This window comes from Manis pentadactyla, chromosome 10 (assembly GCF_030020395.1).
Source record: "Manis pentadactyla isolate mManPen7 chromosome 10, mManPen7.hap1, whole genome shotgun sequence".
Classification (NCBI taxonomy): domain Eukaryota; kingdom Metazoa; phylum Chordata; class Mammalia; order Pholidota; family Manidae; genus Manis; species Manis pentadactyla.
In genome coordinates, this window is record NC_080028.1 from 31,950,661 (window position 1) to 31,972,731 (window position 22,071).

The 22,071-nt window shown below is 38.6% G+C and overlaps 2 protein-coding genes across 2 annotated transcripts in view; both read right to left on the reverse strand.

Moving 5' to 3' along the window:
• The window catches only part of LOC118915499 (tubulin alpha-1B chain), a 29,156-nt gene extending 23,848 nt beyond the window's left edge, over positions 1-5,308 (reverse strand). Inside the window, exon 1 of the mRNA XM_036891436.2 lies at positions 5,203-5,308. Coding sequence (XP_036747331.2) covers positions 5,203-5,205 — 3 coding nt within the window. The 5' untranslated portion in view covers positions 5,206-5,308. The remainder of the gene's footprint in view (positions 1-5,202) is intronic.
• Positions 1,120-5,341, reverse strand: LOC118915516 (tubulin alpha-1A chain). The gene is made up of 4 exons (XM_036891446.2): positions 5,203-5,341; positions 2,941-3,163; positions 2,662-2,810; positions 1,120-2,304 (listed from the first exon to the last, which is right to left on the reverse strand). Exons 1-4 carry the CDS (start codon positions 5,203-5,205, stop codon positions 1,324-1,326), a joined length of 1,356 nt encoding a protein of 451 aa, XP_036747341.1. The 5' UTR covers positions 5,206-5,341; the 3' UTR covers positions 1,120-1,323.
• Positions 5,342-22,071: the final 16,730 nt, after the last annotated feature.

Here is a 22,071-nt window from a genome sequence, read left to right on the forward strand (position 1 = left end):
TACTGCTTTTCACAATGGTTGAACTAGTTTACATTCCCACCAGCAGCGTAGGAGGGTTCCCCTTTCTCCTCATCCTTGCCAGCATTTGTTGTTCCTAGTCTTTTCTATGTTGGCCATCTTAACTGGTGTGAGGTGATATCTCATTGTGATTTTAATTTGCATTCCCCTGATAATTACCCATGTGGAGCATCTTTTCATGTGCCTGTCTTGGTTTATTTCTTACTTTGCATTATTTCCATTAACTTACATTAAACTTAGACTCCTGTAACTGTAATACTGTTATATCCCTTAGCTGACAGTGTCAAAGGAAAAATAAATTAAATAGGTTATTAATACCAAAACATCATTTCATCACCACTGGGTATTGTTCCAGAACAAAATGTCTTCACAAGACAATTTTCTGCCCTTGGGTCCTTAACTTTTTGGTCATTGGACTGGCAGCTAAACTCTATTGTTGGGAAATCCCTTGGTCCAAAGCTTTCTCTGTGTTGGTGCTGATGCCTGCAATTGCGCTATTAGTTTTGTTCTTTGAAGTTATTGGCCCATATTAAAATAAGAATATCCTCAGAGGATTAAAATTCAGAAACATAATTAACATATTAGAGTGAATGAATTTCTGAGGATTTTCCTTTCAGCTGCAAATACCTTTGGAAAGAATAAAGACCTAAGGCTAGCATGGGGGCAATTGCTTTGAAAGCAGACTTTGGGAACCTGGGGCAGAAGCACATGATGGCACAAGACACATGCCAAGGAGAGAAGGGGGCATGAAAATAAGCTTCTAAGACCTGATGAGGCATTTGGAATATTCACCATTTTATGTTAGTTTTATGAGACTCAGCAGGTAACCAGATCTTTGGCTGTATTTTAGCAAATAACAATTCTAAACAGTACTAGTAGTTTAACTATTACAAAAGTCAAAACTTAAAATAGCAAGGATGTTACCTAATAGTCTTTAGACATACATTTTGTATTTTATAAATAAGTTTTATTTTATACTAAGACAGTTTAAAATAAAAATAAGTCACTTCATAGAGTAAAGGTATAAACCACAGTCAACAGTTATTCTTTCTCAATACATGAGAATTTTCTGACATCCAAACAGAAAACTCAAGACTAAAATCATTTAAGACAGGGAATACTTTATTCACACCCTTCAGAGAAATGGACAATTTGGGTCTGTAACAAAGCATCATGTTTTAAAGCATGTCAGTAATTGTATATGAGAGTATATACTGCTACATACAAATTAACTGATCAGACCACACTTTTCAATGTTTGAAACAGAATAAGCTTCCCTATAAAAGCAGCACCTTTGTGACATCTTTAGTATTCCTCTCCTTCTTCCTCACCCTCTCCTTCAACAGAATCCACACCAACCTCCTCATAATCCTTCTCGAGGGCAGCCATGTCCTCCCGGGCCTCAGAAAACTCCCCTTCCTCCATGCCCTCACCCACGTACCAGTGAACAAAGGCACGCTTGGCATACATCAGGTCAAACTTGTGGTCCAGGCGAGCCCAGGCCTCAGCAATGGCTGTGGTGTTGCTCAGCATGCACACAGCTCGCTGTACTTTGGCCAGGTCCCCACCAGGCACCACAGTGGGAGGCTGGTAATTAATGCCAACTTTGAAGCCAGTGGGGCACCAGTCCACAAACTGGATGGTACGTTTGGTCTTGATGGTGGCAATGGCAGCATTGACATCTTTGGGAACCACATCACCACGGTACAACAGGCAGCAAGCCATGTATTTACCATGGCGAGGGTCGCATTTCACCATCTGGTTGGCTGGCTCAAAGCAAGCATTGGTGATCTCTGCTACAGAAAGCTGTTCGTGGTAGGCTTTCTCAGCAGAGATGACTGGGGCGTAAGTGGCCAGAGGGAAGTGGATGCGGGGATAGGGCACCAGGTTGGTCTGGAATTCTGTCAGATCAACATTCAGGGCTCCATCAAATCTGAGGGAAGCAGTGATGGAGGACACAATTTGACCTATCAACCTGTTCAGGTTAGTATAGGTGGGGCGCTCAATATCCAGGTTTCTACGACAGATGTCATAGATGGCCTCATTGTCTACCATGAAGGCACAATCAGAGTGCTCCAGGGTGGTGTGGGTGGTGAGGATGGAGTTGTAGGGCTCAACTACAGCTGTGGAAACCTGGGGGGCTGGGTAAATGGAAAACTCCAGCTTGGACTTCTTGCCATAATCGACAGAGAGACGTTCCATCAGCAGGGAGGTGAACCCAGAACCAGTTCCCCCACCAAAGCTGTGGAAAACCAAGAAGCCCTGAAGGCCTGTGCACTGGTCCGCCTGTTAGAAATGAGGAATAGAGAAAACACAGTTACTGCTTTTTGTGATACAATCATAGTATATATATTTTCACTTTTCATTCAATTGCAAAGATACAGATCTTACTTTGACAAGAAACACTTTTTTCAAAATACAAACCTTCCTGGAATTACTTGGCTTTTCTTAAGTTAAAATATCTTACTTTTTATTAAGTGACACCAAATAGTTCATATTTTCATTTAACTTTTTGAAAAACTAAAAAGGAACAATTCACCTAACTCATTTTATTACATTTCAATTCTGTGTTTGAAAAGAACATATTTCAAATGTCTTCCTTGGGCTCAGTAATTGACTTTATTCTTGTGATAACAAACATACCAGCTTCCGAATTCGGTCCAAGACGAGGTCGATGATCTCCTTGCCAATGGTGTAGTGCCCCCGGGCATAGTTATTGGCAGCATCTTCCTTGCCTGTGATGAGCTGTTCAGGGTGGAAGAGCTGGCGGTAGGTGCCAGTGCGAACTTCATCTGGAAAAGGAGAGCACGGTGGCCCCATCACTGACAGTCTGCAGAGCTGAAGTGGCCCCAGGGAGCCCCCAGGGCAGGCCTCTTCTGCCAGACCCCTGGGACCTCACTCAGGTCACTGAAGGCCACTCACCAATGACGGTGGGTTCCAGGTCGACAAACACTGCCCTGGGCACATGCTTGCCTGCGCCCGTCTCACTGAAGAAGGTGTTGAAGGAGTCATCTCCTCCCCCAATGGTCTTGTCACTTGGCATTTGGCCGTCGGGCTGGATGCCGTGTTCCAGGCAGTAGAGCTCCCAACAGGCATTGCCGATCTGGACACCAGCTTGGCCAACGTGGATGGAGATGCACTCACGCTGTGGTAAAGAAAAGAGAATAATTGTAAATTTAGGTTGTGTTAGCTTTTTGAATTTTCAGTAAATTTCTCCAAATATGTCTAGTAGTATACAGACATTTCTTCAAATTTATTTGAGGTTATACATATCCCTAACATGATAGTAATGATTACCTAAAAGCATCTGTTACAAATGCTGTGGATGGGTGTGGCTTAAAATAATAAGTTTATACTGTTTAGCACATGGATACAAGCCCATTGTTCCCACAGCATGTTTGAATAGATTTTTTAATATTTAAAAAATACAGCATATTTTGTAAAATGATGTAAATTAAATTCAATCATTACAATCATTAGTTAATTGAAATCATTGTTATTACCTCCTTACCCTTTAGATAAAGATGAGAGTTTCTTCTAAATATGACTTGGTATTTCAACATGAACATCTGTACTGCAGCTGAGGCTAGAAGCCACACCCTTCTGCAGTCTATCTGCAGAATCCATCAGTACTAGGGGTCTGGATGCTAAACAAGGTCTGCCTCCTGCATTGCTGCATTGCTGTATTTGCTGTGCCTAGTGCTAGCCTGTACTGTCTGCTACATTATTTAACAGAGCAAGCTCTATTTCCAGACACTGCCTACATGATCTCATTGTGCTATTCTGCCAGTTTGCCTCTTCCGACCCAGGCTGGAACTGTATGCCTATATTGAAATGAATTAATGAAGATGCACTAGAACAAAGGACAGCTGGACAGAGTATAATTCTTCTTTGCGGCAGTTTCATTACTTAAAAAAAGGATCTTCTCCACTGCAAAAAACTGAAAATTTATTAGTTTTTAAATTTAAATTGAAAACAACAGTTCCTCAAGTAGAAACAATTATCACATAAGAGGCTACCAAAAAGTAAATCCCGTGAATGGATAATAAAATATTTATTTAGAACAAAGCAGTATTTTCATTCTGAGATTCTCTACTCACTACAGAATATTCATACTCATCATATTTAATGAAAATTTTCTTCTCTAAGGTCCTTATGGCCACAACTTGCATTGTCTATCCATTTCATTGTCTAGTCACTGACATGGCGGTGGGGGAGTGGGGAAGGGCGTTTCCCTGGGTCCTAAGCATTGGTGTCCTGGCTCGTCAAGTGGGCTTTCTCTCTCGCAGAACACGCAGCCAAGACAGACGCACACGCACTGACTCGAGTCAGGGCGGGAGGACCCAGACCAGCCTTTAAAAGGGCTTGTCAAGTGAACTGTAATTTTGCATCTCAAGAAAAAAATATTTCGCCTAGGTTTTTAAGTGAATTAAAAACCTTTTAACGTCTACAGTTCCACAATGATGAAAGGCTATTATTAAGTCTTTTGACAGAGGTTTAGGGAGGACGAACCCCGCCCAGTGGCTCCAAGGCCAGGGAAGCCAGAAACAAACAACTCCGCCCTTGCGCAGCCCTGACGGGGGCTGCCCCGAGCTCCAACAGAAACTACCCATTCTTTCTCCTTAATGCAAGGGGGGAAATGCCAACCAACCCTCGAGAGATCTTTTAAACCAAGGCTCCGCTTTGTCCCTGTCCTTCTCCCCACCCGGCCTCCCAGCGATCCCCGGCCTCTTCGGACGACGACTCCTCTCCCTGCCCCTGGGTAACTACGCTTGGAAAACAGGAGCCTCTCGGAGTAACGAAAACGGTGCGCACATACAAGGGTGCGGAGCAGGCGACGCCACGCTCGCCTTTCCCTTCCCCCGACCTTTTCATCACCGACCCACCGGGCTGCCTGCGGCTCTGACGAGCTCGGGTAACAAAAACTCCGCGCCGCCTTTGTTCTACCAGCACGGCTCTGCTGCGCCCCGGGCGCAGCTCTGGCTGATCTCCTCACTCCGCACTGCGGCCGAGGCCAGGCTCAAGAATTTGGGGCAAAGCGAAACCTCGAAAACAAGGCTTAAGGCTAACTTTACCCAAAGGGGTTGGAAAGAAAAAAGGACTTAAGATTTTCCCCCAGGGCTTAAGACCATGGGGGACTGACCTCATCCAACGGCCACAAAGAGCCAGAGGAAACATTCTTACCATGGTTGCTGCTTTGCGGCTGCCGAGCAGATGGCGGAGAGGAAGAAGGGAAGTTTTTGCTTCTTACAGCGCGACTCTTAGGCGGTCGATGTAAGAAAACCTGCGGTGCAGGGGAGGATGCAGCTCCCTATATACAACTCGGTCACCATGGGGATGGGCTGGGGCCTTTTCCTGTTGGTCCAGACCCCTCAGTCTGCCCAGAGAAGCCACGACAGGAGAGTGGTGATTGGTGCAAGAGACATGGGATGAGGTAATCTTTCTCCCACCCCTTTTTCCCTAGCATCCATAGACTGTTTGCATCCTTCAGACAAAGAGACTGCAAAAACTGTCAGCGAGCATCCATTATGGGGTGGGGTTTGGGATGGGGTGGGAAGGGAGGGAAGAAAGGGAAATAGAGTTGAATTTTATATTCCTTAAGCCTCAAACTAGAGTTAAAATCACCAATGTAAATTTTTTTTAACACGATGAATTTCTGTGAAGATGAAATATTTAATGAAAAATTACTACCAGCCCAACCTCATATTTGGTGAGGATTTGATCATTCAGTAAGGATTCAGCATTTCTAATTGTTTTACAAATAAAATAGGAGAGAAGATGGAATGATGCTCAAAATGTCTTGGGTAAATGTGATTTTTTTTTTTTGGATTGAAAAAGGGTTCAATAAATAGGGCCATTCCAAAATGATTTCTCAGGTTCAAGTAATTCATTTTCAGACCTTCTTTTGCACACCTATCGCAAATAGCTAAACAAAAAAAGAAGATGGAAAGAATACCCATGCAAAATATGGAAGCACCCAAGTAGTTCTGACATGGCAATAATTAAGATCTAATGAACATACCATAGTTAAATAGTCTACCAGAAATATTCCTTTACCAGAAGTCTATGTAATACATTTTAAGTAGTGTATAAGGAGAAAGATTTGAGTCCAGAAGTTAGTGCTACCTGTGCATGCAGTTATATTCTGCAGTGTTCTCTTTTCCGGTAAGAGAAAAATAACTGAGACCCCGAATTAAAAAGGAAAGCTGTATAATGTAAAAAGAAGAACATTTTGTAATGTTGCCTCCATCCACAGACAACTGTATGATGTCAGCTCAATAAGTGCATTTCTTTTTTATGTAGTTCTTACGTGAATTCGGTAAATCTCCTTTACTGAGATTGTACTCCCAAGGGTGGGAATTGTAGCCAGCCTCACACCGTTACTATTCAACTAGAGACTGGTGGTTGTTCAATAGCCTCTTAGGACAAAAAAGTCTTTGCTTTCACCCCCAGGAAATGGAGTGCAGTAACATTCTTTTGCTGTTTAGAAAGGTTCCATTATCAACAAAGTTAGGTTATGCAGAATAAGACTCTGGACTGGGTCTTTGCTAATGTAACTTCAGATGTAAAGAGGTTTGTTACGGCCCTCAAAGTTGAAACTTTTTATTGTGGCAGATATTTTTCCTTTTGGCCTTCAGCCACAGATTTTCAGGGTCTACAGCACCATTTACAGAGCTCTCTGCAGAGCCCATTCATTCCTGCTGGACTAACACGCAGAGCAGGGTGTGGGAGGGAGGGACTTGAGGAGACAGCTGCTTCAGGTTGTGGTGTGACAGTGGCTGCCATGAATTTTTCTAAGCCTGCTATCCACAGCTCTGCTTTACTTGTTCAAATTTGCGGCAGTAATCTTCCCTAGATTTAATAAAACCCAACACACAACTGATTTTGTCTACTTGTTGCATATTTCATAGGAAGAATAATCTTCAACATCATCTTATCTCTCTCCTTTTAGCAAATAAAAGTATATTTCAGTAAAGAGACAGGAAAATTAAGGATGACTTGAATGCTTCTTTCTGAATTCAAAATTATGTTTAACAAAAATATGAATTAAATGACATAGGGGTGTATAAGGATTAATAAATAGCTCATTGAAAATACTTCTTTCAAAATCTGAATAATGAAATAAATTAGACACAGCTGGACCACGCTGGACCATGTAAAGTGTACAAAGCTGGCACAGTCTTAAATTTTATTTTCTTTACAATATAAAAGAAATATGCTATTTCCCCAGTGGCCTCAGTTCTTTATGCCATTTACGAAGGTTTAAGTAAGAGAGGAGTGATTGTGCCATTGATTCTTTGTAATTCTATCTCAGAGCCATTCTGTTCCTTATGTAAATGAGGATTTTTTTTCGCCCATTGCATTGGACATGAGTAACAATAAAATCTAGGTCAGAATAGACTATTTGAGTACTGATAATCTTGAATATATATGTGGGAGAGCAGGGGAAATAACTAATCTGTTCTTTTTGTTCCTTATTATCTGACTTAATAGCAAACGAACTATGGGAGGCAAAAATATTTTTTTTTACTAGTTCATTTCTTATTTTTACTGCCAGTTTCTTTAACTTACATCAAATACATGTATAAGTATTCTAATGGATTCATTATTGTCCATAGTAAAGATTATTTTAATATTTGTGGAATTTAAATTATTTGTGTCTAGTCCATTAAAATGTCAGTCCTAGTCCCTGCAAAGTGCCTAGCATATACTAAAATTCATGTACATATTTATTGAATTAAATGAACAGCTTCTCTCTCTGCATATTTTTGTTCATTACTATCAAGGTTAGTAATTTAAAATGTAATAAAATATTTTACCTTTTTTCTTCAGTAAGCATTTGGTGAACATCTACACTCACCAGAGTGAGCCCTGGACCATCCTATATTGTGTGGGGAATTCAGAGGTAGTAGCATGGTCTCTCTTCTCTAGAATCTTCCAATCTAGTTGAAGAAATAAAACAAGTATATGTATATGTGAGAATGACACATGTTTGTGTGTATATGGGGAGGAGCCTTGTAGAATCCATTGCATGACTCCAGGTATCATAACTTATGTAGGAACCAAAGAGTCATCTAACACTTTTACCCCCTACTTCTTCATCTCCTGTTTATCCCAAACTCCATTCCAATCTGGATTCTGCTCCTACCACTCCTTGAAACCAAATGCCCTCCACTGTTTGTTCTTTTAGACACTTTTTGTTCCACTAGATACTTTTTAGTTCTTGTTGACTGCGTAAGCTTTGTCACAATTGATATACTAACCTCTTGCTTGACACCCTTTCTTCCTGTGGCCTCAAAAACTCTACATTTTCTGGATTTCCCTCCTGCAATTTTTATTTCTTCCCAGTCTGCTGGTTCCTCCTCCTCTGCTAATCTTTAAGTGCTGAAGTTCCTCAAGGTTCAATCCTAGACCTTGTGTGATCTCATTCACTCTTAGTGGGATGTTAAGTGCATTCATTTGCAAGGCTGCAAATCCTTTCCATATGCCCATGATTTCTTGACATCTCCTCTTGGTTCAAGATCCTATAAATACACTTCTACTCTCTGGCTGGCTATCTCAAATTGAGATACTCACAGGTGTCTTGAAATAGTATCATCTCACAAACATGTACCCCCTACAAGATTCTCTTGCTTATACCTGGTTTCTCCAATCAGAAATGGGAATTACTCTTGACATCTCCCTCTCCTTTTCTGACCACCATAGAATCAGTCAATAAGTCCTGTCAAGTCTACCTTCTAAATACCTCTCAAGTCTTATTCTTTTCTTTCCATCTCTACTGCCTCCACTCTAGTAAGTACATCATCTCTTGCCTGGGAAATCTCAATGCCCTTCTAGATTTCCTCTACCCCCTCCACCCCAGACCAGTTTCCACACAACAGCCAGGGTGATCTTATTATATCACAGATCACAGATCATGCTGCCCCACTGCTCAAAGCAGATCAATGGCCACCTGTGAATTTAAAGATGAAAGTCCCAAATCCTTAATATGGCTGCTTCAATTCCATAATAGAAGCAAATTTATACATAAAATATCTGAGAGGATACATTTTAAATTACATTAAGCTAATTTCCTGAGAGTAGATTTTGATAGGGAAAAGAGAGGTAAAGGGGTATAAAAGCTGGATATTCATTTTATAATTATTTGCTATGCTGGAATGTTATATTTTATGCATTTTGTATTTATTCAATTTTTATAATAAATATTTTTAACATTAACTCATGAGTTCATAAAGATGTCCCTGCAAAGGAAAAGAAAGATAAAAAAGAAAAAGTAAATTAAAAATAATCATCTGATACTATTGCACCATTGGAAATAACTAAGGCACTAACTCCTTATGCTACATATTGGCGATCAAATTTATCAAAGAACTGAGCATTTATCATGCATTTCCTGAACAAATTTATTTCAAGGGAACTAAATGACTCTGGTTAATTAGGGTAAGTCATTATTTTATAGCATAATACCAACTAGTAAATGTGGAAGTAATAATAGAATTAGAAAAATCACCCTTTACATCCCTTAGTGAAATTACTTATTTAGGTAGTATCATCAGTGGATGAAAACTCAAATAAAATATTGATGGGCCATTTTTTAATGGAAAGATTATGCTATTACCATCTGAACTAACTGGTCAATCTTAGCATTACTCAAAGTGGGACAACCAGACCTTGTAAACCTATGATGTGATACAATGAGAAGCACATAGCATAATGTATGAAGTGATGTAGCAGAAACAGTTGTGCTGAATCTAATCAAGGCTTTAGAGCCAACTTCTACTTATAGGAAATACAAGGGATAGAGGAACAAGTCAGATGACATTACAAGGAGGCAAACAGACAAACGCAGAGTGTGGGGCATCCTACAGGACAAATTATCAAAAAACAAAATAATCTTGTTTCTGCAACAAGTCAGTGGTAGAATGGGATGAAAAAGTGGGAAAGATGAACCCCTGTAGATCAGAAGAGATTTTAAAAACTAACTACCAAATAAAATAATGTATGTTTTTTGGAACCTGATTCAAACAAACTAAATGTGAAACATGCTGGAGATAACCAGAGAAATTTGAAAATGGATTGGTTATTAGATAATACCAACTAATTATTGTTTTATTAAATGTGATAATGGTAATATGGTTATGCAAGAAAATTTTTGTAGTTTTTAGAGATGCATGCAGAAGTATAGTGGATTAAATGAAATATGGTCTGAGATTTGCTTTAAAATACTTCAGCAAAGCAAAAAGGGGGAAAATGATAGATAAAAGATTGTGGCAAAACTCTTGATAATTGTTGAATTTTAACAATGGAGTTCATTATATGGACTTCATTACACTGTTTTTTCTATTTCTGGGTATGTTTGAAATTTTCTTAGTAAATTTTTAAAGGATATAAAAAGAGGAAATTGTGTATGCTGAAGACAAACTTTATTTCAAAATTTATTCCATACTACCTTGAATAGGAAGTTATAGAAATTTCAAATGAGGGAAAATTCCTTGTATTTTTTATTCTATGGCTTATGGAAGCCTTCATTAGGAACTGTGGCTCTTAACTGAATGGGATGGGAGTTAATACTTTATATGGGGAAAATAATATTAGCAAAGATATAGTATGAAGATTATCTGGTGCCTGTATAAGAAAGGCTAAAGAAATTGACTTGATTAGGGCATGCAAAGGAATTGTGGGTGATGTGTTATAGGGAGAGAGTGGAGCTGGTTGACAAGGCATTTTGAACTCCAGTCTGAAGGAGTTTGGACTGGAGTCCATAGACAGTGTGCAACCTTCATATTCTTATACAAAAGAGTAAAGGGAAGGGAGTAGCATTTTTATAAAATTAATCTGACAGGTAAGTGGAGCAGGGAAAGAGACTGGAGCTAAGGGGATCAACAGGAGATTACTCAATATCTAAGCAGAAAACTTCAGTCCATCATAATTACAGTGGGAATGGATAGAAAGAGATAATAGAAGAGACCATTCCAAGGGAAGAATCCCAGTGGTGAATGGTTGAAAATGAGGTAAAAAAGAAAGAGTCAAAATTAACCTTATAACTTTTGAGCCTAGAGAACTGAGAGGAGGAAATGGAGGTCACTGGGAATCTGAGATTGACATTGCTCAGAGAAAGTCAAGACTAAAGGAGTGGAAATGTGTATTTGGAAGCTAATGACAACAGTATTATATGCTGGTAGTACGGTATGATAATAGAATTCTCTAAATGTAACCCAGAAGGTCAAGTTATGCCACTGAATGTGAAATACAATTCAGGTACAGTTATGTTCACAAAGTGAAAAGCCTTTGTTTTTTCTTCTTTATTTTGAAAGATTTTTGTTGAAGGAGGACATACATAAATTTCCACCAAACATAAATGTACAATTTGATGAATTTTTGCAAACTCAACATTATTACCAGTGTAACTACATGGAGATCAAGAAACAGAACATTGTCACTACCTGAGAGGCCTCCCCATTGTATCCCTGTCTAAACACTGTCTGCTCTCAAAGGCAATTCCCATTGACTTCTGCAAAATAGATTCATTTTGTCTGTTTTTGAACTTTATGTAAATGGAATAGACTCTTTTATATATGGTTTCTTTCATTTAATATTGTGCTTGTGCAATTTACTCATACTGTTGAATGCAATTGTAAATTGTTCTCATTACTGTGTAATATCCCATTGTATGAATATACCATAATTTATTTCTTTTTCCCAATGTTAATGAATACTTGCATTGTTTCCACTTCTTGGCTATTATAAATGGCATTGCTATAAGCTTTCTTGTTCATATGTTTGGGTAAATATATTTACAAATTTCTGCTATCAACAAAAAGAGCCTCGGTAAATTCAAAAAGATTGAAATTCTACCAACCAGTTTCTCAGACTACAGAGGTATGAAACTAGAAATAAATTATGCAAAGAAAATGAAAAATCCCACAAACACATGGAGGCTTAATAACATGCTCCTAAATAATCAATGGATCAATGACCAAATTAAAATAGAGATCAAGCAATATATGGAAACAAATGACAACAACAACACAAAGCCCCAAAGGATCTTATTCCAAACCCAAAGAGAGCCATTAAAGGAAAGAGGAACAACAAACTTTGTATTTCAGGAAGATCCTTCTGACTGCTATGTGCAAAGACCATAGGTAGAACAGAGTTGGGAATGGGGAACATGCAGCAGGGAGACTGGTTAGAAGATTGTTGCTTAGTAGGTGGCAGGGCTGACTTGATGAAGTGGTCGTGGGAATGGGACATATTTGTGAGATACATAGAAGATTTAATCTAGAGTCACTAGTGATGTCTAGGAATGAGGAACAGTGAGGACAACCAGCTCTAGAGTCAGCAGACCTGGGTTAAATTCTCCTTTCTGTTACAATTTAGACCAAATTAGAAAAGCCATTCTGACTTTAAAGAATGGATTGGAAGAGTTTGAGACTGAAGGCAAGGAGACTAGTTAGGAGGTTATTGCGGTCATCCAGGCTTTATGATGAGGGTCTGACTAAGGCCAGAGCTATGAGGACAGATAAAAAGGGATAGATTGGAAGGAAGGAGATGGACTGGGGAGTATTTGCAAGGTTGAGTTACCAAATTTGGGAAAAGACTTAATAAATTAAAATCAGTAAAGGACTACAAGAGAAAGAAGTGTCAGAAAAGGGAAAAAAGGACTGGCCAAAGGAGGAAAAGCAAAAGGCATTGATGTTACCGAAACAAAGGAAGAATAGTGTCAAGAGAGTCCTGCCTGATATCAAACATGCAGAGGAGTTGTTTATAAGGACAGAAGGACATTGGGCTTAGCGACAGGGAAATATATATTCAGCAAGGGCTTGCCACAAAAGTAAAAAACATGTTTCCTAGCCCAGAGAAGTTTAAGGTCCAAAGATGTAAACCGTTGTTACATACATTGTGTGCAGTGCTATGAGAGAAAGGACAGTGTAGGAGCTGCCAGGTACCAAAAATTGGGTCCCGTTTCCCAACTTCATCCTACTATGGTGTCCACTGTCTCGTACATCACTGCCTCTGCATCCTTTGTGAAATGACCATATCTGTCCACCTCACCTCATGGTGCCTTTCTCATACAGGTTTAAGTATAAAAAGGATAAATTCAAACAAGTAGGTTTCCCTTATATTCTCTAACAAAAACACCTCATACTCTAAATTCAGACAAGGAGAGGGATGTGACTATGCCAACATGCTAAAATAACATCTTTATTTTAGGGTTCATTGTTGGTCAACGTATCGAGTGAATTGGTTCTCACTATGGATAGCCTTGAAAGACTATCTGCTACATTCACTTGCCAAATTCCACCACATTAACAATTTAGGCTAGAATATGACCCCAAATCTAAATTCAGAATTTTTATTTGAAGCTTACCATTATCTTTCTGAAACTCTGGTCAACACAATAAAATATTACTAAGTAATAATTTTTTTCTGGATAATCACGGTAAGAATTATCTGTGGTGATTCTTTTCAAACAGTTTTTATTGAAATATAGTTTATATACAATATTGGTTTCAGATGAACAACTTAGTGATTCATCAGTTGTATACATTACTACATGTTCACCATAAGTACAGTTTACTATATAAAGAATTACAGTATTATGAACTATATTTCTTGTGCTATACTTGCATCCCTGTGATTAAATTTTATCTTAAAATTTGAAGTTTGTACCTCTTTATCTCCTTCACCTATTTTACCCAACTTCCTCCCCTCCCATGGTAACCAACCATCTGCTCTTTGTGTTTATGAGTCTATTTCTGTTTTGTTTGTTTGTTTTGTTTTTCAGATTCCATATATAAGTGAAACCATTTTTCTCTGACTTATTTCACTTAGTGTAATATCCTTTAGATCCATCCATGTTGCAAATGGCAAGATTTCTTTATTTTTTATGGCTGAATAATATTCCATTGTATGTATGTACCACTTCTTTAGCCATTCATCTATTGATGGACACTTAGGTTGCTTCCATATCTTGGCTATTTTAAATAATGCTGCAGTAAACATAGGGGTGCATATATCTTTTAAAATTAATGATTTTGTTTTCTTTGGGTAGATTCCCAGTAGTGGAATTGCTGGGTTTTATGGTATTTCTACTTTTAGTTTTTTGAGAAACCTTCATACTGCTTTCCATAGTGGCTGTGCCAACTCGCAATCCCACCAGCAATGTATGAGGGTTCCTTTTTCACCCTATCCTTGCCAATATATGTTATTTCTTGTCTTGTTGATACTAGGCATTATGACTGCTGAGAATTGATATCTCTTTATAGTTTTGATTTTCATTTCCCTGATGATCAGTAAATTTGAGCATCTTTTCATGTGTCTGTTGGCCCTTTGAATGTCTTTGGAAAAATGTCTATTCAGGTCCTCTGCCCATTTTTTAATTGGATTATTGTTCTTTTGGTGTTGAGATCTGTGGTGATTCTGGTAACTGAGTTTCGTATATTTTGGGAAGGATTTTTTGTGGTATACCAGAGATAAATGATGATTTTCTATGCCAGCAATGAAATTTATAAAATTACACAAAAAACACCTATATTCTGTAATATTAAAAATATATCTCTAGCATTATAATACAGTGCTTTGAGATTACTCAGTGATGTCCAGTCACTTACTGAACCACTCTTTTTAACAAAATATTTATGCCCTGAGATACACTTCTGAATTTGTAATTTTGCTCTGGCACGTTGGGCAGGTGGTTTACCCAAGGTTACTGATGAAATCTGACTTTTGGCGAAAGGAGACAAAACTTGAAGAGGCTCAAACGCATCCTGAGAAGAGAAGAAAGAGAAGGAAGTGTAGAAGATATTCTCAGTTTTCTATGAAACACAATTTATAATTTCATTGTATTTCATTAACCCAAACTACACACACTCACAGGAAGGCACACTGAACTGCCTCTGTCTGGCCCCTCCTTCCCTGAAAAGGAGATGGAAATTAGGTGGCAGACTGGGAGGGTTGCCATGATGCACTGGCTACAGGAATGTGATAGTACTCAAAAGAAGTTTCAGAGTCCCCTCCCCCAGCCATCCAAATGTGCATATGTATCTTTTTTCTCTCAAATTCTTGTCTTAATTAATTCCATGTTGAGATTATACCAGGATGTGTTTGATTTACTTGTGAACAACAACAAAAATTTGAGACTAATGACTAATCTTCTAATCTTTACCAATATTTTAGCCAAAGGGCCTTGTTCAGGAGGAGGATGTGACAGAATATTTAGTACTTGGTCTTTGAGGCCTCCTCTTTTAAGCATTATATGTGTAAGTCCAAGAGCCAAAATATTAGAAGATGGCCCTTTGTAACATACTGGAGTCATCCTCTACCCCAGTGTTTCCTAAATGTACTGAAATAAATAGGCTGCTAGTTAAGAATACTGATTCTGAGTTCCTGCACTAGACAGTCTGATTCAGTATGTCTTATTCAGTTAATAATAATCTCTTAGAATTAATATTTACCATTTTGTGTCTAAAGAGTTTTAATGCTTTTGGGTGGTGTGGTTCAGTTATTTCTAAATTCTGATAAGCACAGGATAGATCGACAGAGAATTACTCTCCGAATGGCTGTAATTTTGAAAAACACAACTCCCAGTGACACCCAGTCTACAAAGGTGTTTTAGGAAACATTTCTCTCTTCTTTTAAATTTAAAAATCAATTATGCATGAGAGAAAAATATGCAAGAGAAGAAACCCTGTGCTTTTTTCATCTGCCCAGCCTAAAAGATCATTTAGGAAACATTTCTCTATTCCCCTTGATTGATTATGCGTGTGTTGAAGAGAAAGGATTAGAAAAGGCTGTGGGTTTTTTCTTCATCTTTTTATAAGAACAGCAATCTGTTATTCTAGTATAAAGATTGTAAGAGATACAGAGGTTTACTCAAGATAGCATGACCTGAAATAAGTCCCCTCCATTGGTAAGATTATCTCTGTATTTACCATATTTTAATAAAGAAGCCCATTATTAATATTTTAAAAATAATTTCAGTATTTTTAGATATGTAAGAAAGACTTCACTCTCACCCCTCATGTTACTAAGCAACACATTATACAGTTGCTGGGAGACAGACTAGCAAGCCTGGGGGTAAGTACTTCAGTTTTCCCTTATCACTTTGCATACCACACGACTATACACTAGAGTTTTATGGCCTTAGAGAAAAGAGAAGGAAGTTAATGGCATATAGAAAGGATGGAAAAGGGACAGGGGTAGGAGAATAGAATAAAGAAAAGAGCAAGGTATTTGAGAAGAGTGTGCGAGGTTGGCAGAGGAAGGCTATTATGCAATTTCTTTGAATGAGTCATAGAAAAACCTTAAGTTGGTAGTGTTCTATTTCATATTCTGTATGCTTCTACCTTTTCTGAAAACAAGTCAGAGAATAAACTTGGGGAAGAAGATCTTTCAGATAGTATTCCTGAACATTTTCAGAAGGGTGGGAATCCATTGTCTTACAGAGACTGGCAATTACAAACATGTTAAACAAGTCACACATTATTTAAAATTCCAAAGTCAAGTAGACAATACTATTTCCTTCCATTTCTTCCTGAAAATGGTAAAAAGGAACAGTACAAAGAGGGAGGTTAGAATATAAGTGTTCTTGGACAAATTTAGAAGCAAAATGGTCTTACAGGCTCCTGGCAGTATGTGCTTCTGTACCAAAATTTAAAAATAAGTTACAAACAGGAGAAAAAAGAAGGTGGTGTGCTGTACCTGGAGGACTCTGTTGTATCTGAAATAAGAAACCAGGCTCCAGGTTTCATTGTGTGTCTGTGAAAGGTTGATTCTGTGTCTCTGTGGTATTTACTGTTGCTGGCAACCAGGAAGCTCCCTAGCGATTGTTGCTAGGTCTTCACTGGTTCTGTTTGCCTGAAACCTTAATCAGTGCCAGAAGCACCAGAGATAAAAATCACTGTTCAAAATCCAGCGCCCGTTATCCCCATATTCCTTCTGCAAACAGTCCATCTTGTGTTCAGTGAAAATCAGTGTATAATGGAAACTCCACACAAAGAGTTCATCCTCAGCTTCCTCTTCATGAATGCAGTCCTCTCAGCACAGGGCACTGAAAGGACACTGGGAAACAGTTTAATTAACATAAAGTTTATCTTCTGGTGTCACCAGCTTTAACAAAATGAATAATAAAAAGTCTGAGACAGGGAATATAGACTAGAAAGATTTCATCAGATTTAGATTACTTCCGGTTCTGAGGCAGGAAGGTGCTGACACATTTACTGACAGCTTGAGATCACCTTAGTGACCACAGAAGCCATTGTATAAATGATGATACCATTTCAAAAAGGAGTCCAGAAGATTCTGATAGTCATGTCAGCATCATCCCCAGAAATAACTGACACCATCTTATGAAATTAAACATTGGCTCTTAGATGAGCTCTACAAACCAATACAACCCATCCTGTACAGATGCAGACGTTAAATTTTGTTTCCTGTGTATCTCCTACCCAAATACAGACAATTATTGCCCTGTATTTACCTGGAAACAATCATAAATCTGGGCTGAGACTTAGAAAAAACTAATGCTGAGGTGACATAAATATCTACTTATGTCAGGCACCTAAACAAAAGTTAGTCTGAAGAGATATTTATTGTTGTGATTATTACTAATTTTTGAGCACCTAATCAAGGCTAAGTCCTGCATTATCTAATTTAATCCCCAGAATTATTGTAGGAGGTAGGTACAGTTATGTTCACTCAGCTGAGGAAACCAAAGTTCAGAGAAGTTAAATAACATGCCCAAGGTCTCTTGTAGCTAGTAAGTGGTGAAATGAAAGCTCAAGTCTGGACCTATCTGACTCCAGTGTTTGACTTTGAACCACTATATTCTGTTTAACAGAGAATGCTTTTTGTATGTGAATAAATTGTGTAATATATCATTGTGTCAAGGTGAAGAGCACAGGCTCTCTAGTGCCTTTGTCCTCCTATAGGGTATTTGAGACTCAGAATGTCTGCTCCCTCTGGGATTGGCTATGTCATAAAGGCCCTACCAGGATAATCCTCCAGAACCCTACAATTCCCCATCCTTGCCTTTCCCCAAATTGAGGTTATTCTGTATGTAATAATACTCCATGGGGTCTTTAAATGGATGGTTCAAACTGGGCTCTGCAATCCCAGTCCAGTCAACCTGGGAGGTTTTTTTTTTTCAGTGTGAGGCAAAGACTTGCCTCTAGAGCCTGCCGGCATTCATCTGATCTCCTCTTCTCATTTCCTTATCTAACAAGAACAGGAGATGATTTTAGGGACTGTGCGGTCTGAATTATAATTTAGAAAAGAATTCCTTTTAAAAAGAACAATCTGTAGTTCATAATGCGTGATCAAAACCGAAAGTTTCTGTGATGACTGCCCTTGTACTGTTCACCATGTAAGAACTTATTCACTATGTAAGAATTTGTTCACCATGTAAGAACTTGTTCGTTATGCTTCAGAAGATTGGAGACTGATGAGAATTAGGCTTGGGGTGGATTAATGATTGGGCATTGAGCATTGACTCCCCTATACAGAATTCTATTGTTGTTAACAACCATTTGATCAATAAATATGAGAGACGCCCTCTCAAAAAAAAAAAAAAAAGACCTCACTGAATCTATGCGGGAGATGGGTGGCAGTAGTAGTAACTGTAGCTACCCTGAGCTGGCATGACGAAAGAGGTGATGTCCACAGTCATGAATAGTCCCAGAGATGAGAGTGTATGGGGCTAGTTTCCTGTGATTTGGGTGCTGTTCCTGCCTGTAACTTCTGAGCTGAAATCTCGGGCTCTCCTGACTATTCTGTGAGTTATCCAATTGTCTTTTAATGAATTCATTTTCTGTTTCAAAATAAAAATAAAAATAAAAAAATAAAAAATAAAAAGAACAATCTGGAGAGCTGTAACATTTTATGGTATCCACAGCTTGGTTCAGTTCCCTGGAGCCACGTTGTCTCAAAACCTGCATTCCAGAATAAAATCTTTCCTTTCCTTTTGCATAACCAAAAATTCCACTAAATTGTTATTTTCAGAACAAAGAAACATTTATAATTAAAAAAATTTTTATTTTAAAGTTTTCATTCTTACATACACACTGGGCAGAAGAAAAACGAAATAGTCATACATAGTGCTGGAGCCTGCTTATAAGGCCTCATGAGAACAGATTGTAGGCCGCTCTTCCCAACTCTGTGCTCAGGGAGATTACACTGGTAGTTTGAAATTGGTCATGAATGGAGCATTTACACCAAAGAAACTGGCCAGTCCTACAAATCAGGGCTTTTTCCCCTTCTCTCAGAGCCATTGTTAAACATTTACCAGAAAACCACGAGGAGAAGAATTCTCAAAGAGCAGTGCATCAGCAGTGTACTGTGAACAAAACATAGTCTATCCCCATGCCACTGGGCAACTTGTTACTGAACTCTTCATACTGTATATACAAAGGAAGTCATCTGGTCAGTGATGTGTACTAATACAACTTTCATTAAATGACAAACAGCATGTGCCTTCAAGCATGAGACGTGGTGGAAATTGTGTTCACCATTTGACACAGGGCAGGCTATTTGGTCTGATCCACATCTTCTGAGAACATTAGATGTATCTGGGAGGTACAAAGCAGGTTACAGGGACAGCATAGTTTTCTTATAACAGCATTCATAGGTGGCTTTTGGATTCTGAGATGATCACCTGAAGAGTCTTTATTGAATTTGACGGACGATAGGCTTAGTCTCTATGTGAGAGAAACCTTATGACCTAACCTCGAATGGCAATTGTTAGAAAAATGGAATTTAAAAATCCTGACTTCTATTGCTAAATTATTTGAGAATATTTATAATAGCAGCTAGCATTTCTTATTTTATCACATTACTATGTGCCAGACACTTTCCTTGCATTAAATCCTTTATTCCTCTTTATAACTCTCAGGACTAGGTACTATAATTATCCCATTTTACAGATGACAAAATTGAGGCACAAAACATTTAAGTAAGTTGCTAAAAGTCACCAAGTAAGTAATAGAGCCAGAGATCAAGCCCAAGAAGTCTGAATTCTAGTCCTTTTTAGGCCTCTGGTTATAGTTTTCTATGCTAAATGTAGATCAAGATAAACATTTTGGTTGTTTCCAATAGTTTTTTAGCAGAACATATAGAATACCACTAGTCAATATTTTGTCAGCCTTTTGACCATTGCCCATTGTGAAAAGTACATTTTGCACTCATATTATATACCTAAAGCAAAATAATATCCTTACTATGCATAATACTCTCTGATACTTTCTATCCTATTCTATTCTGTCTTACTTTTAGATGCTGGTCATAATTCACCAAATTTATTTCTTGTCCTATGAAGGAGTAGTAAATCTACTATATGAAATTCACTGAACTAGATTTCTGTATATGTGGCCCATGCCGTGGCTCAGTTTACTGCTGGTATCCTATATGAAAGCAGAATTCATATTTCCTCTCCAATTACCCTATGTTCTAATAGCAAAGTCACTTGAATATGAACATATGATTTAAAAAGATGTAAGATGTAATGGAAGTCTGAGCTTGACAGGTGGCAGTGAAAAAGGAAGGGAAGAATCCAGTGTGAGAGTTTGAGAGGCAAATTTTCAGGATTTGGTAATGACAGGATGTGAGTGTCTAGTGTACCACCCCAGTTGACACAATTAGTAATGTCCCAAGGATCCAAGCTGGGCAGAGAGGTGAGATATAGTGTATGGAGCCATGAGCCATAGCCAGTTGCAATGGCCCATCAAGTTTCCTAGCTAGTAGTGCTAAGGTTACCACATTCTAGAGCTGAACTGCCAAATCCAAATGGGTGAAACAAGAAGGGAAGGCAAGACATGAAGCAAGCAAGTTGGTAACCCAGGAGAGCCTCTGCCTCCAGAAGTTCCAAAGGAATAGTCAAGCAAATGTTTCCTGTCTACAGGTCTGAATGTTTCCTGAGAGTTTAAGGAGCAGGTGGTAGCACAAGCATGTGCTGGACACTGTTGTGGACTCAAAGATTGATCCAGCTGACACCTGAACAACTCAAGGGTTACAGGTGCCAACCCCCCGCACAGTCAAAAATCCATGTATATCATGAGATATCACCTCACACCAGTTAGGATGGCCAACATAGAAAAGACTAGGAACAACAAATGCTGGCGAGGATGCAAATAAAGGGGAACCCTTCTACACTGCTGGTGGGAATGTAAACTAGTTCAACCATTGTGGAAAGTAATATGGAGGTTCCTCAAAAAACTAAAAATAGAAATATCATTTGAACGGGGGATTCCACTCCTAGAAATTTACCCAAAGAAAACAAGTTCTCAGATTCAAAAAGACATATGCAAACCCCATACACAAAAGTAAACTCAAAATGATCAAAGACCTGAATGTAAGTCATGAAACCATAAAACTCTTAGAAGACAACATAGGCAAAAATCTCCTGAATATAAGCATGAGCAACTTTTTCATGAACACATCTCCTCAGGCAAGGGAAACAAAGGCAAAAATGAACAAGTGGAACTACATCAAGCTAAAAGGCTTCTGTATAGCAAAGGACACCATCAGCAGAACAAAAAGGCATCCTACAGTATGGGAGACTATATTAGTAAATGACATATCTGACAAGGGATTAACATCCAAAATATATAAAGAACTCACACACCTCAACATGAAAAGGAAAATAAACCTATTAAAAAATGGGCAGAGGATCTGAACAGACACTTCTCCAAAGAAGAAATTCATATGGCCAACAGGCACATGAAAAGATGCTCCACATCATTAATTATCAGGGAAATGCAAATTAAAACCACAATGAGATACCACCTCATACCAGTTAGGATGGCCAATATACAAAAGACTAGGAACAACAAATGCTGGCGAGGATGCGGAGAAAGGCGAACCCTCCTACACTGCTGGTGGGAAGGTAATGTAGTTCAACCATTGTGGAAAGCAATATGGAGGTTCCTCAAAAAACGAAAAATAGAAATACCATTTAACCCAGGAATTCCACTCCTAGGAATTTACCCAAAGAAAATAAGATCCAAGGAAGAATAAAGTGGGGGGGATCTCACTCCCCAACTTCAAGCTCTACTACAAAGC

Bases quoted from the DNA above. Each gene is read 5' to 3' on its own strand.
- LOC118915516 (XM_036891446.2), bottom strand. The intron at 2,811-2,940 runs GTGAGTGGCCTT...CTCCTTTTCCAG, and splicing joins CCTGGAACCCACCGTCATTG to ATGAAGTTCGCACTGGCACC. The intron at 2,305-2,661 runs GTATGTTTGTTA...CATTTCTAACAG, and splicing joins TGGACCGAATTCGGAAGCTG to GCGGACCAGTGCACAGGCCT.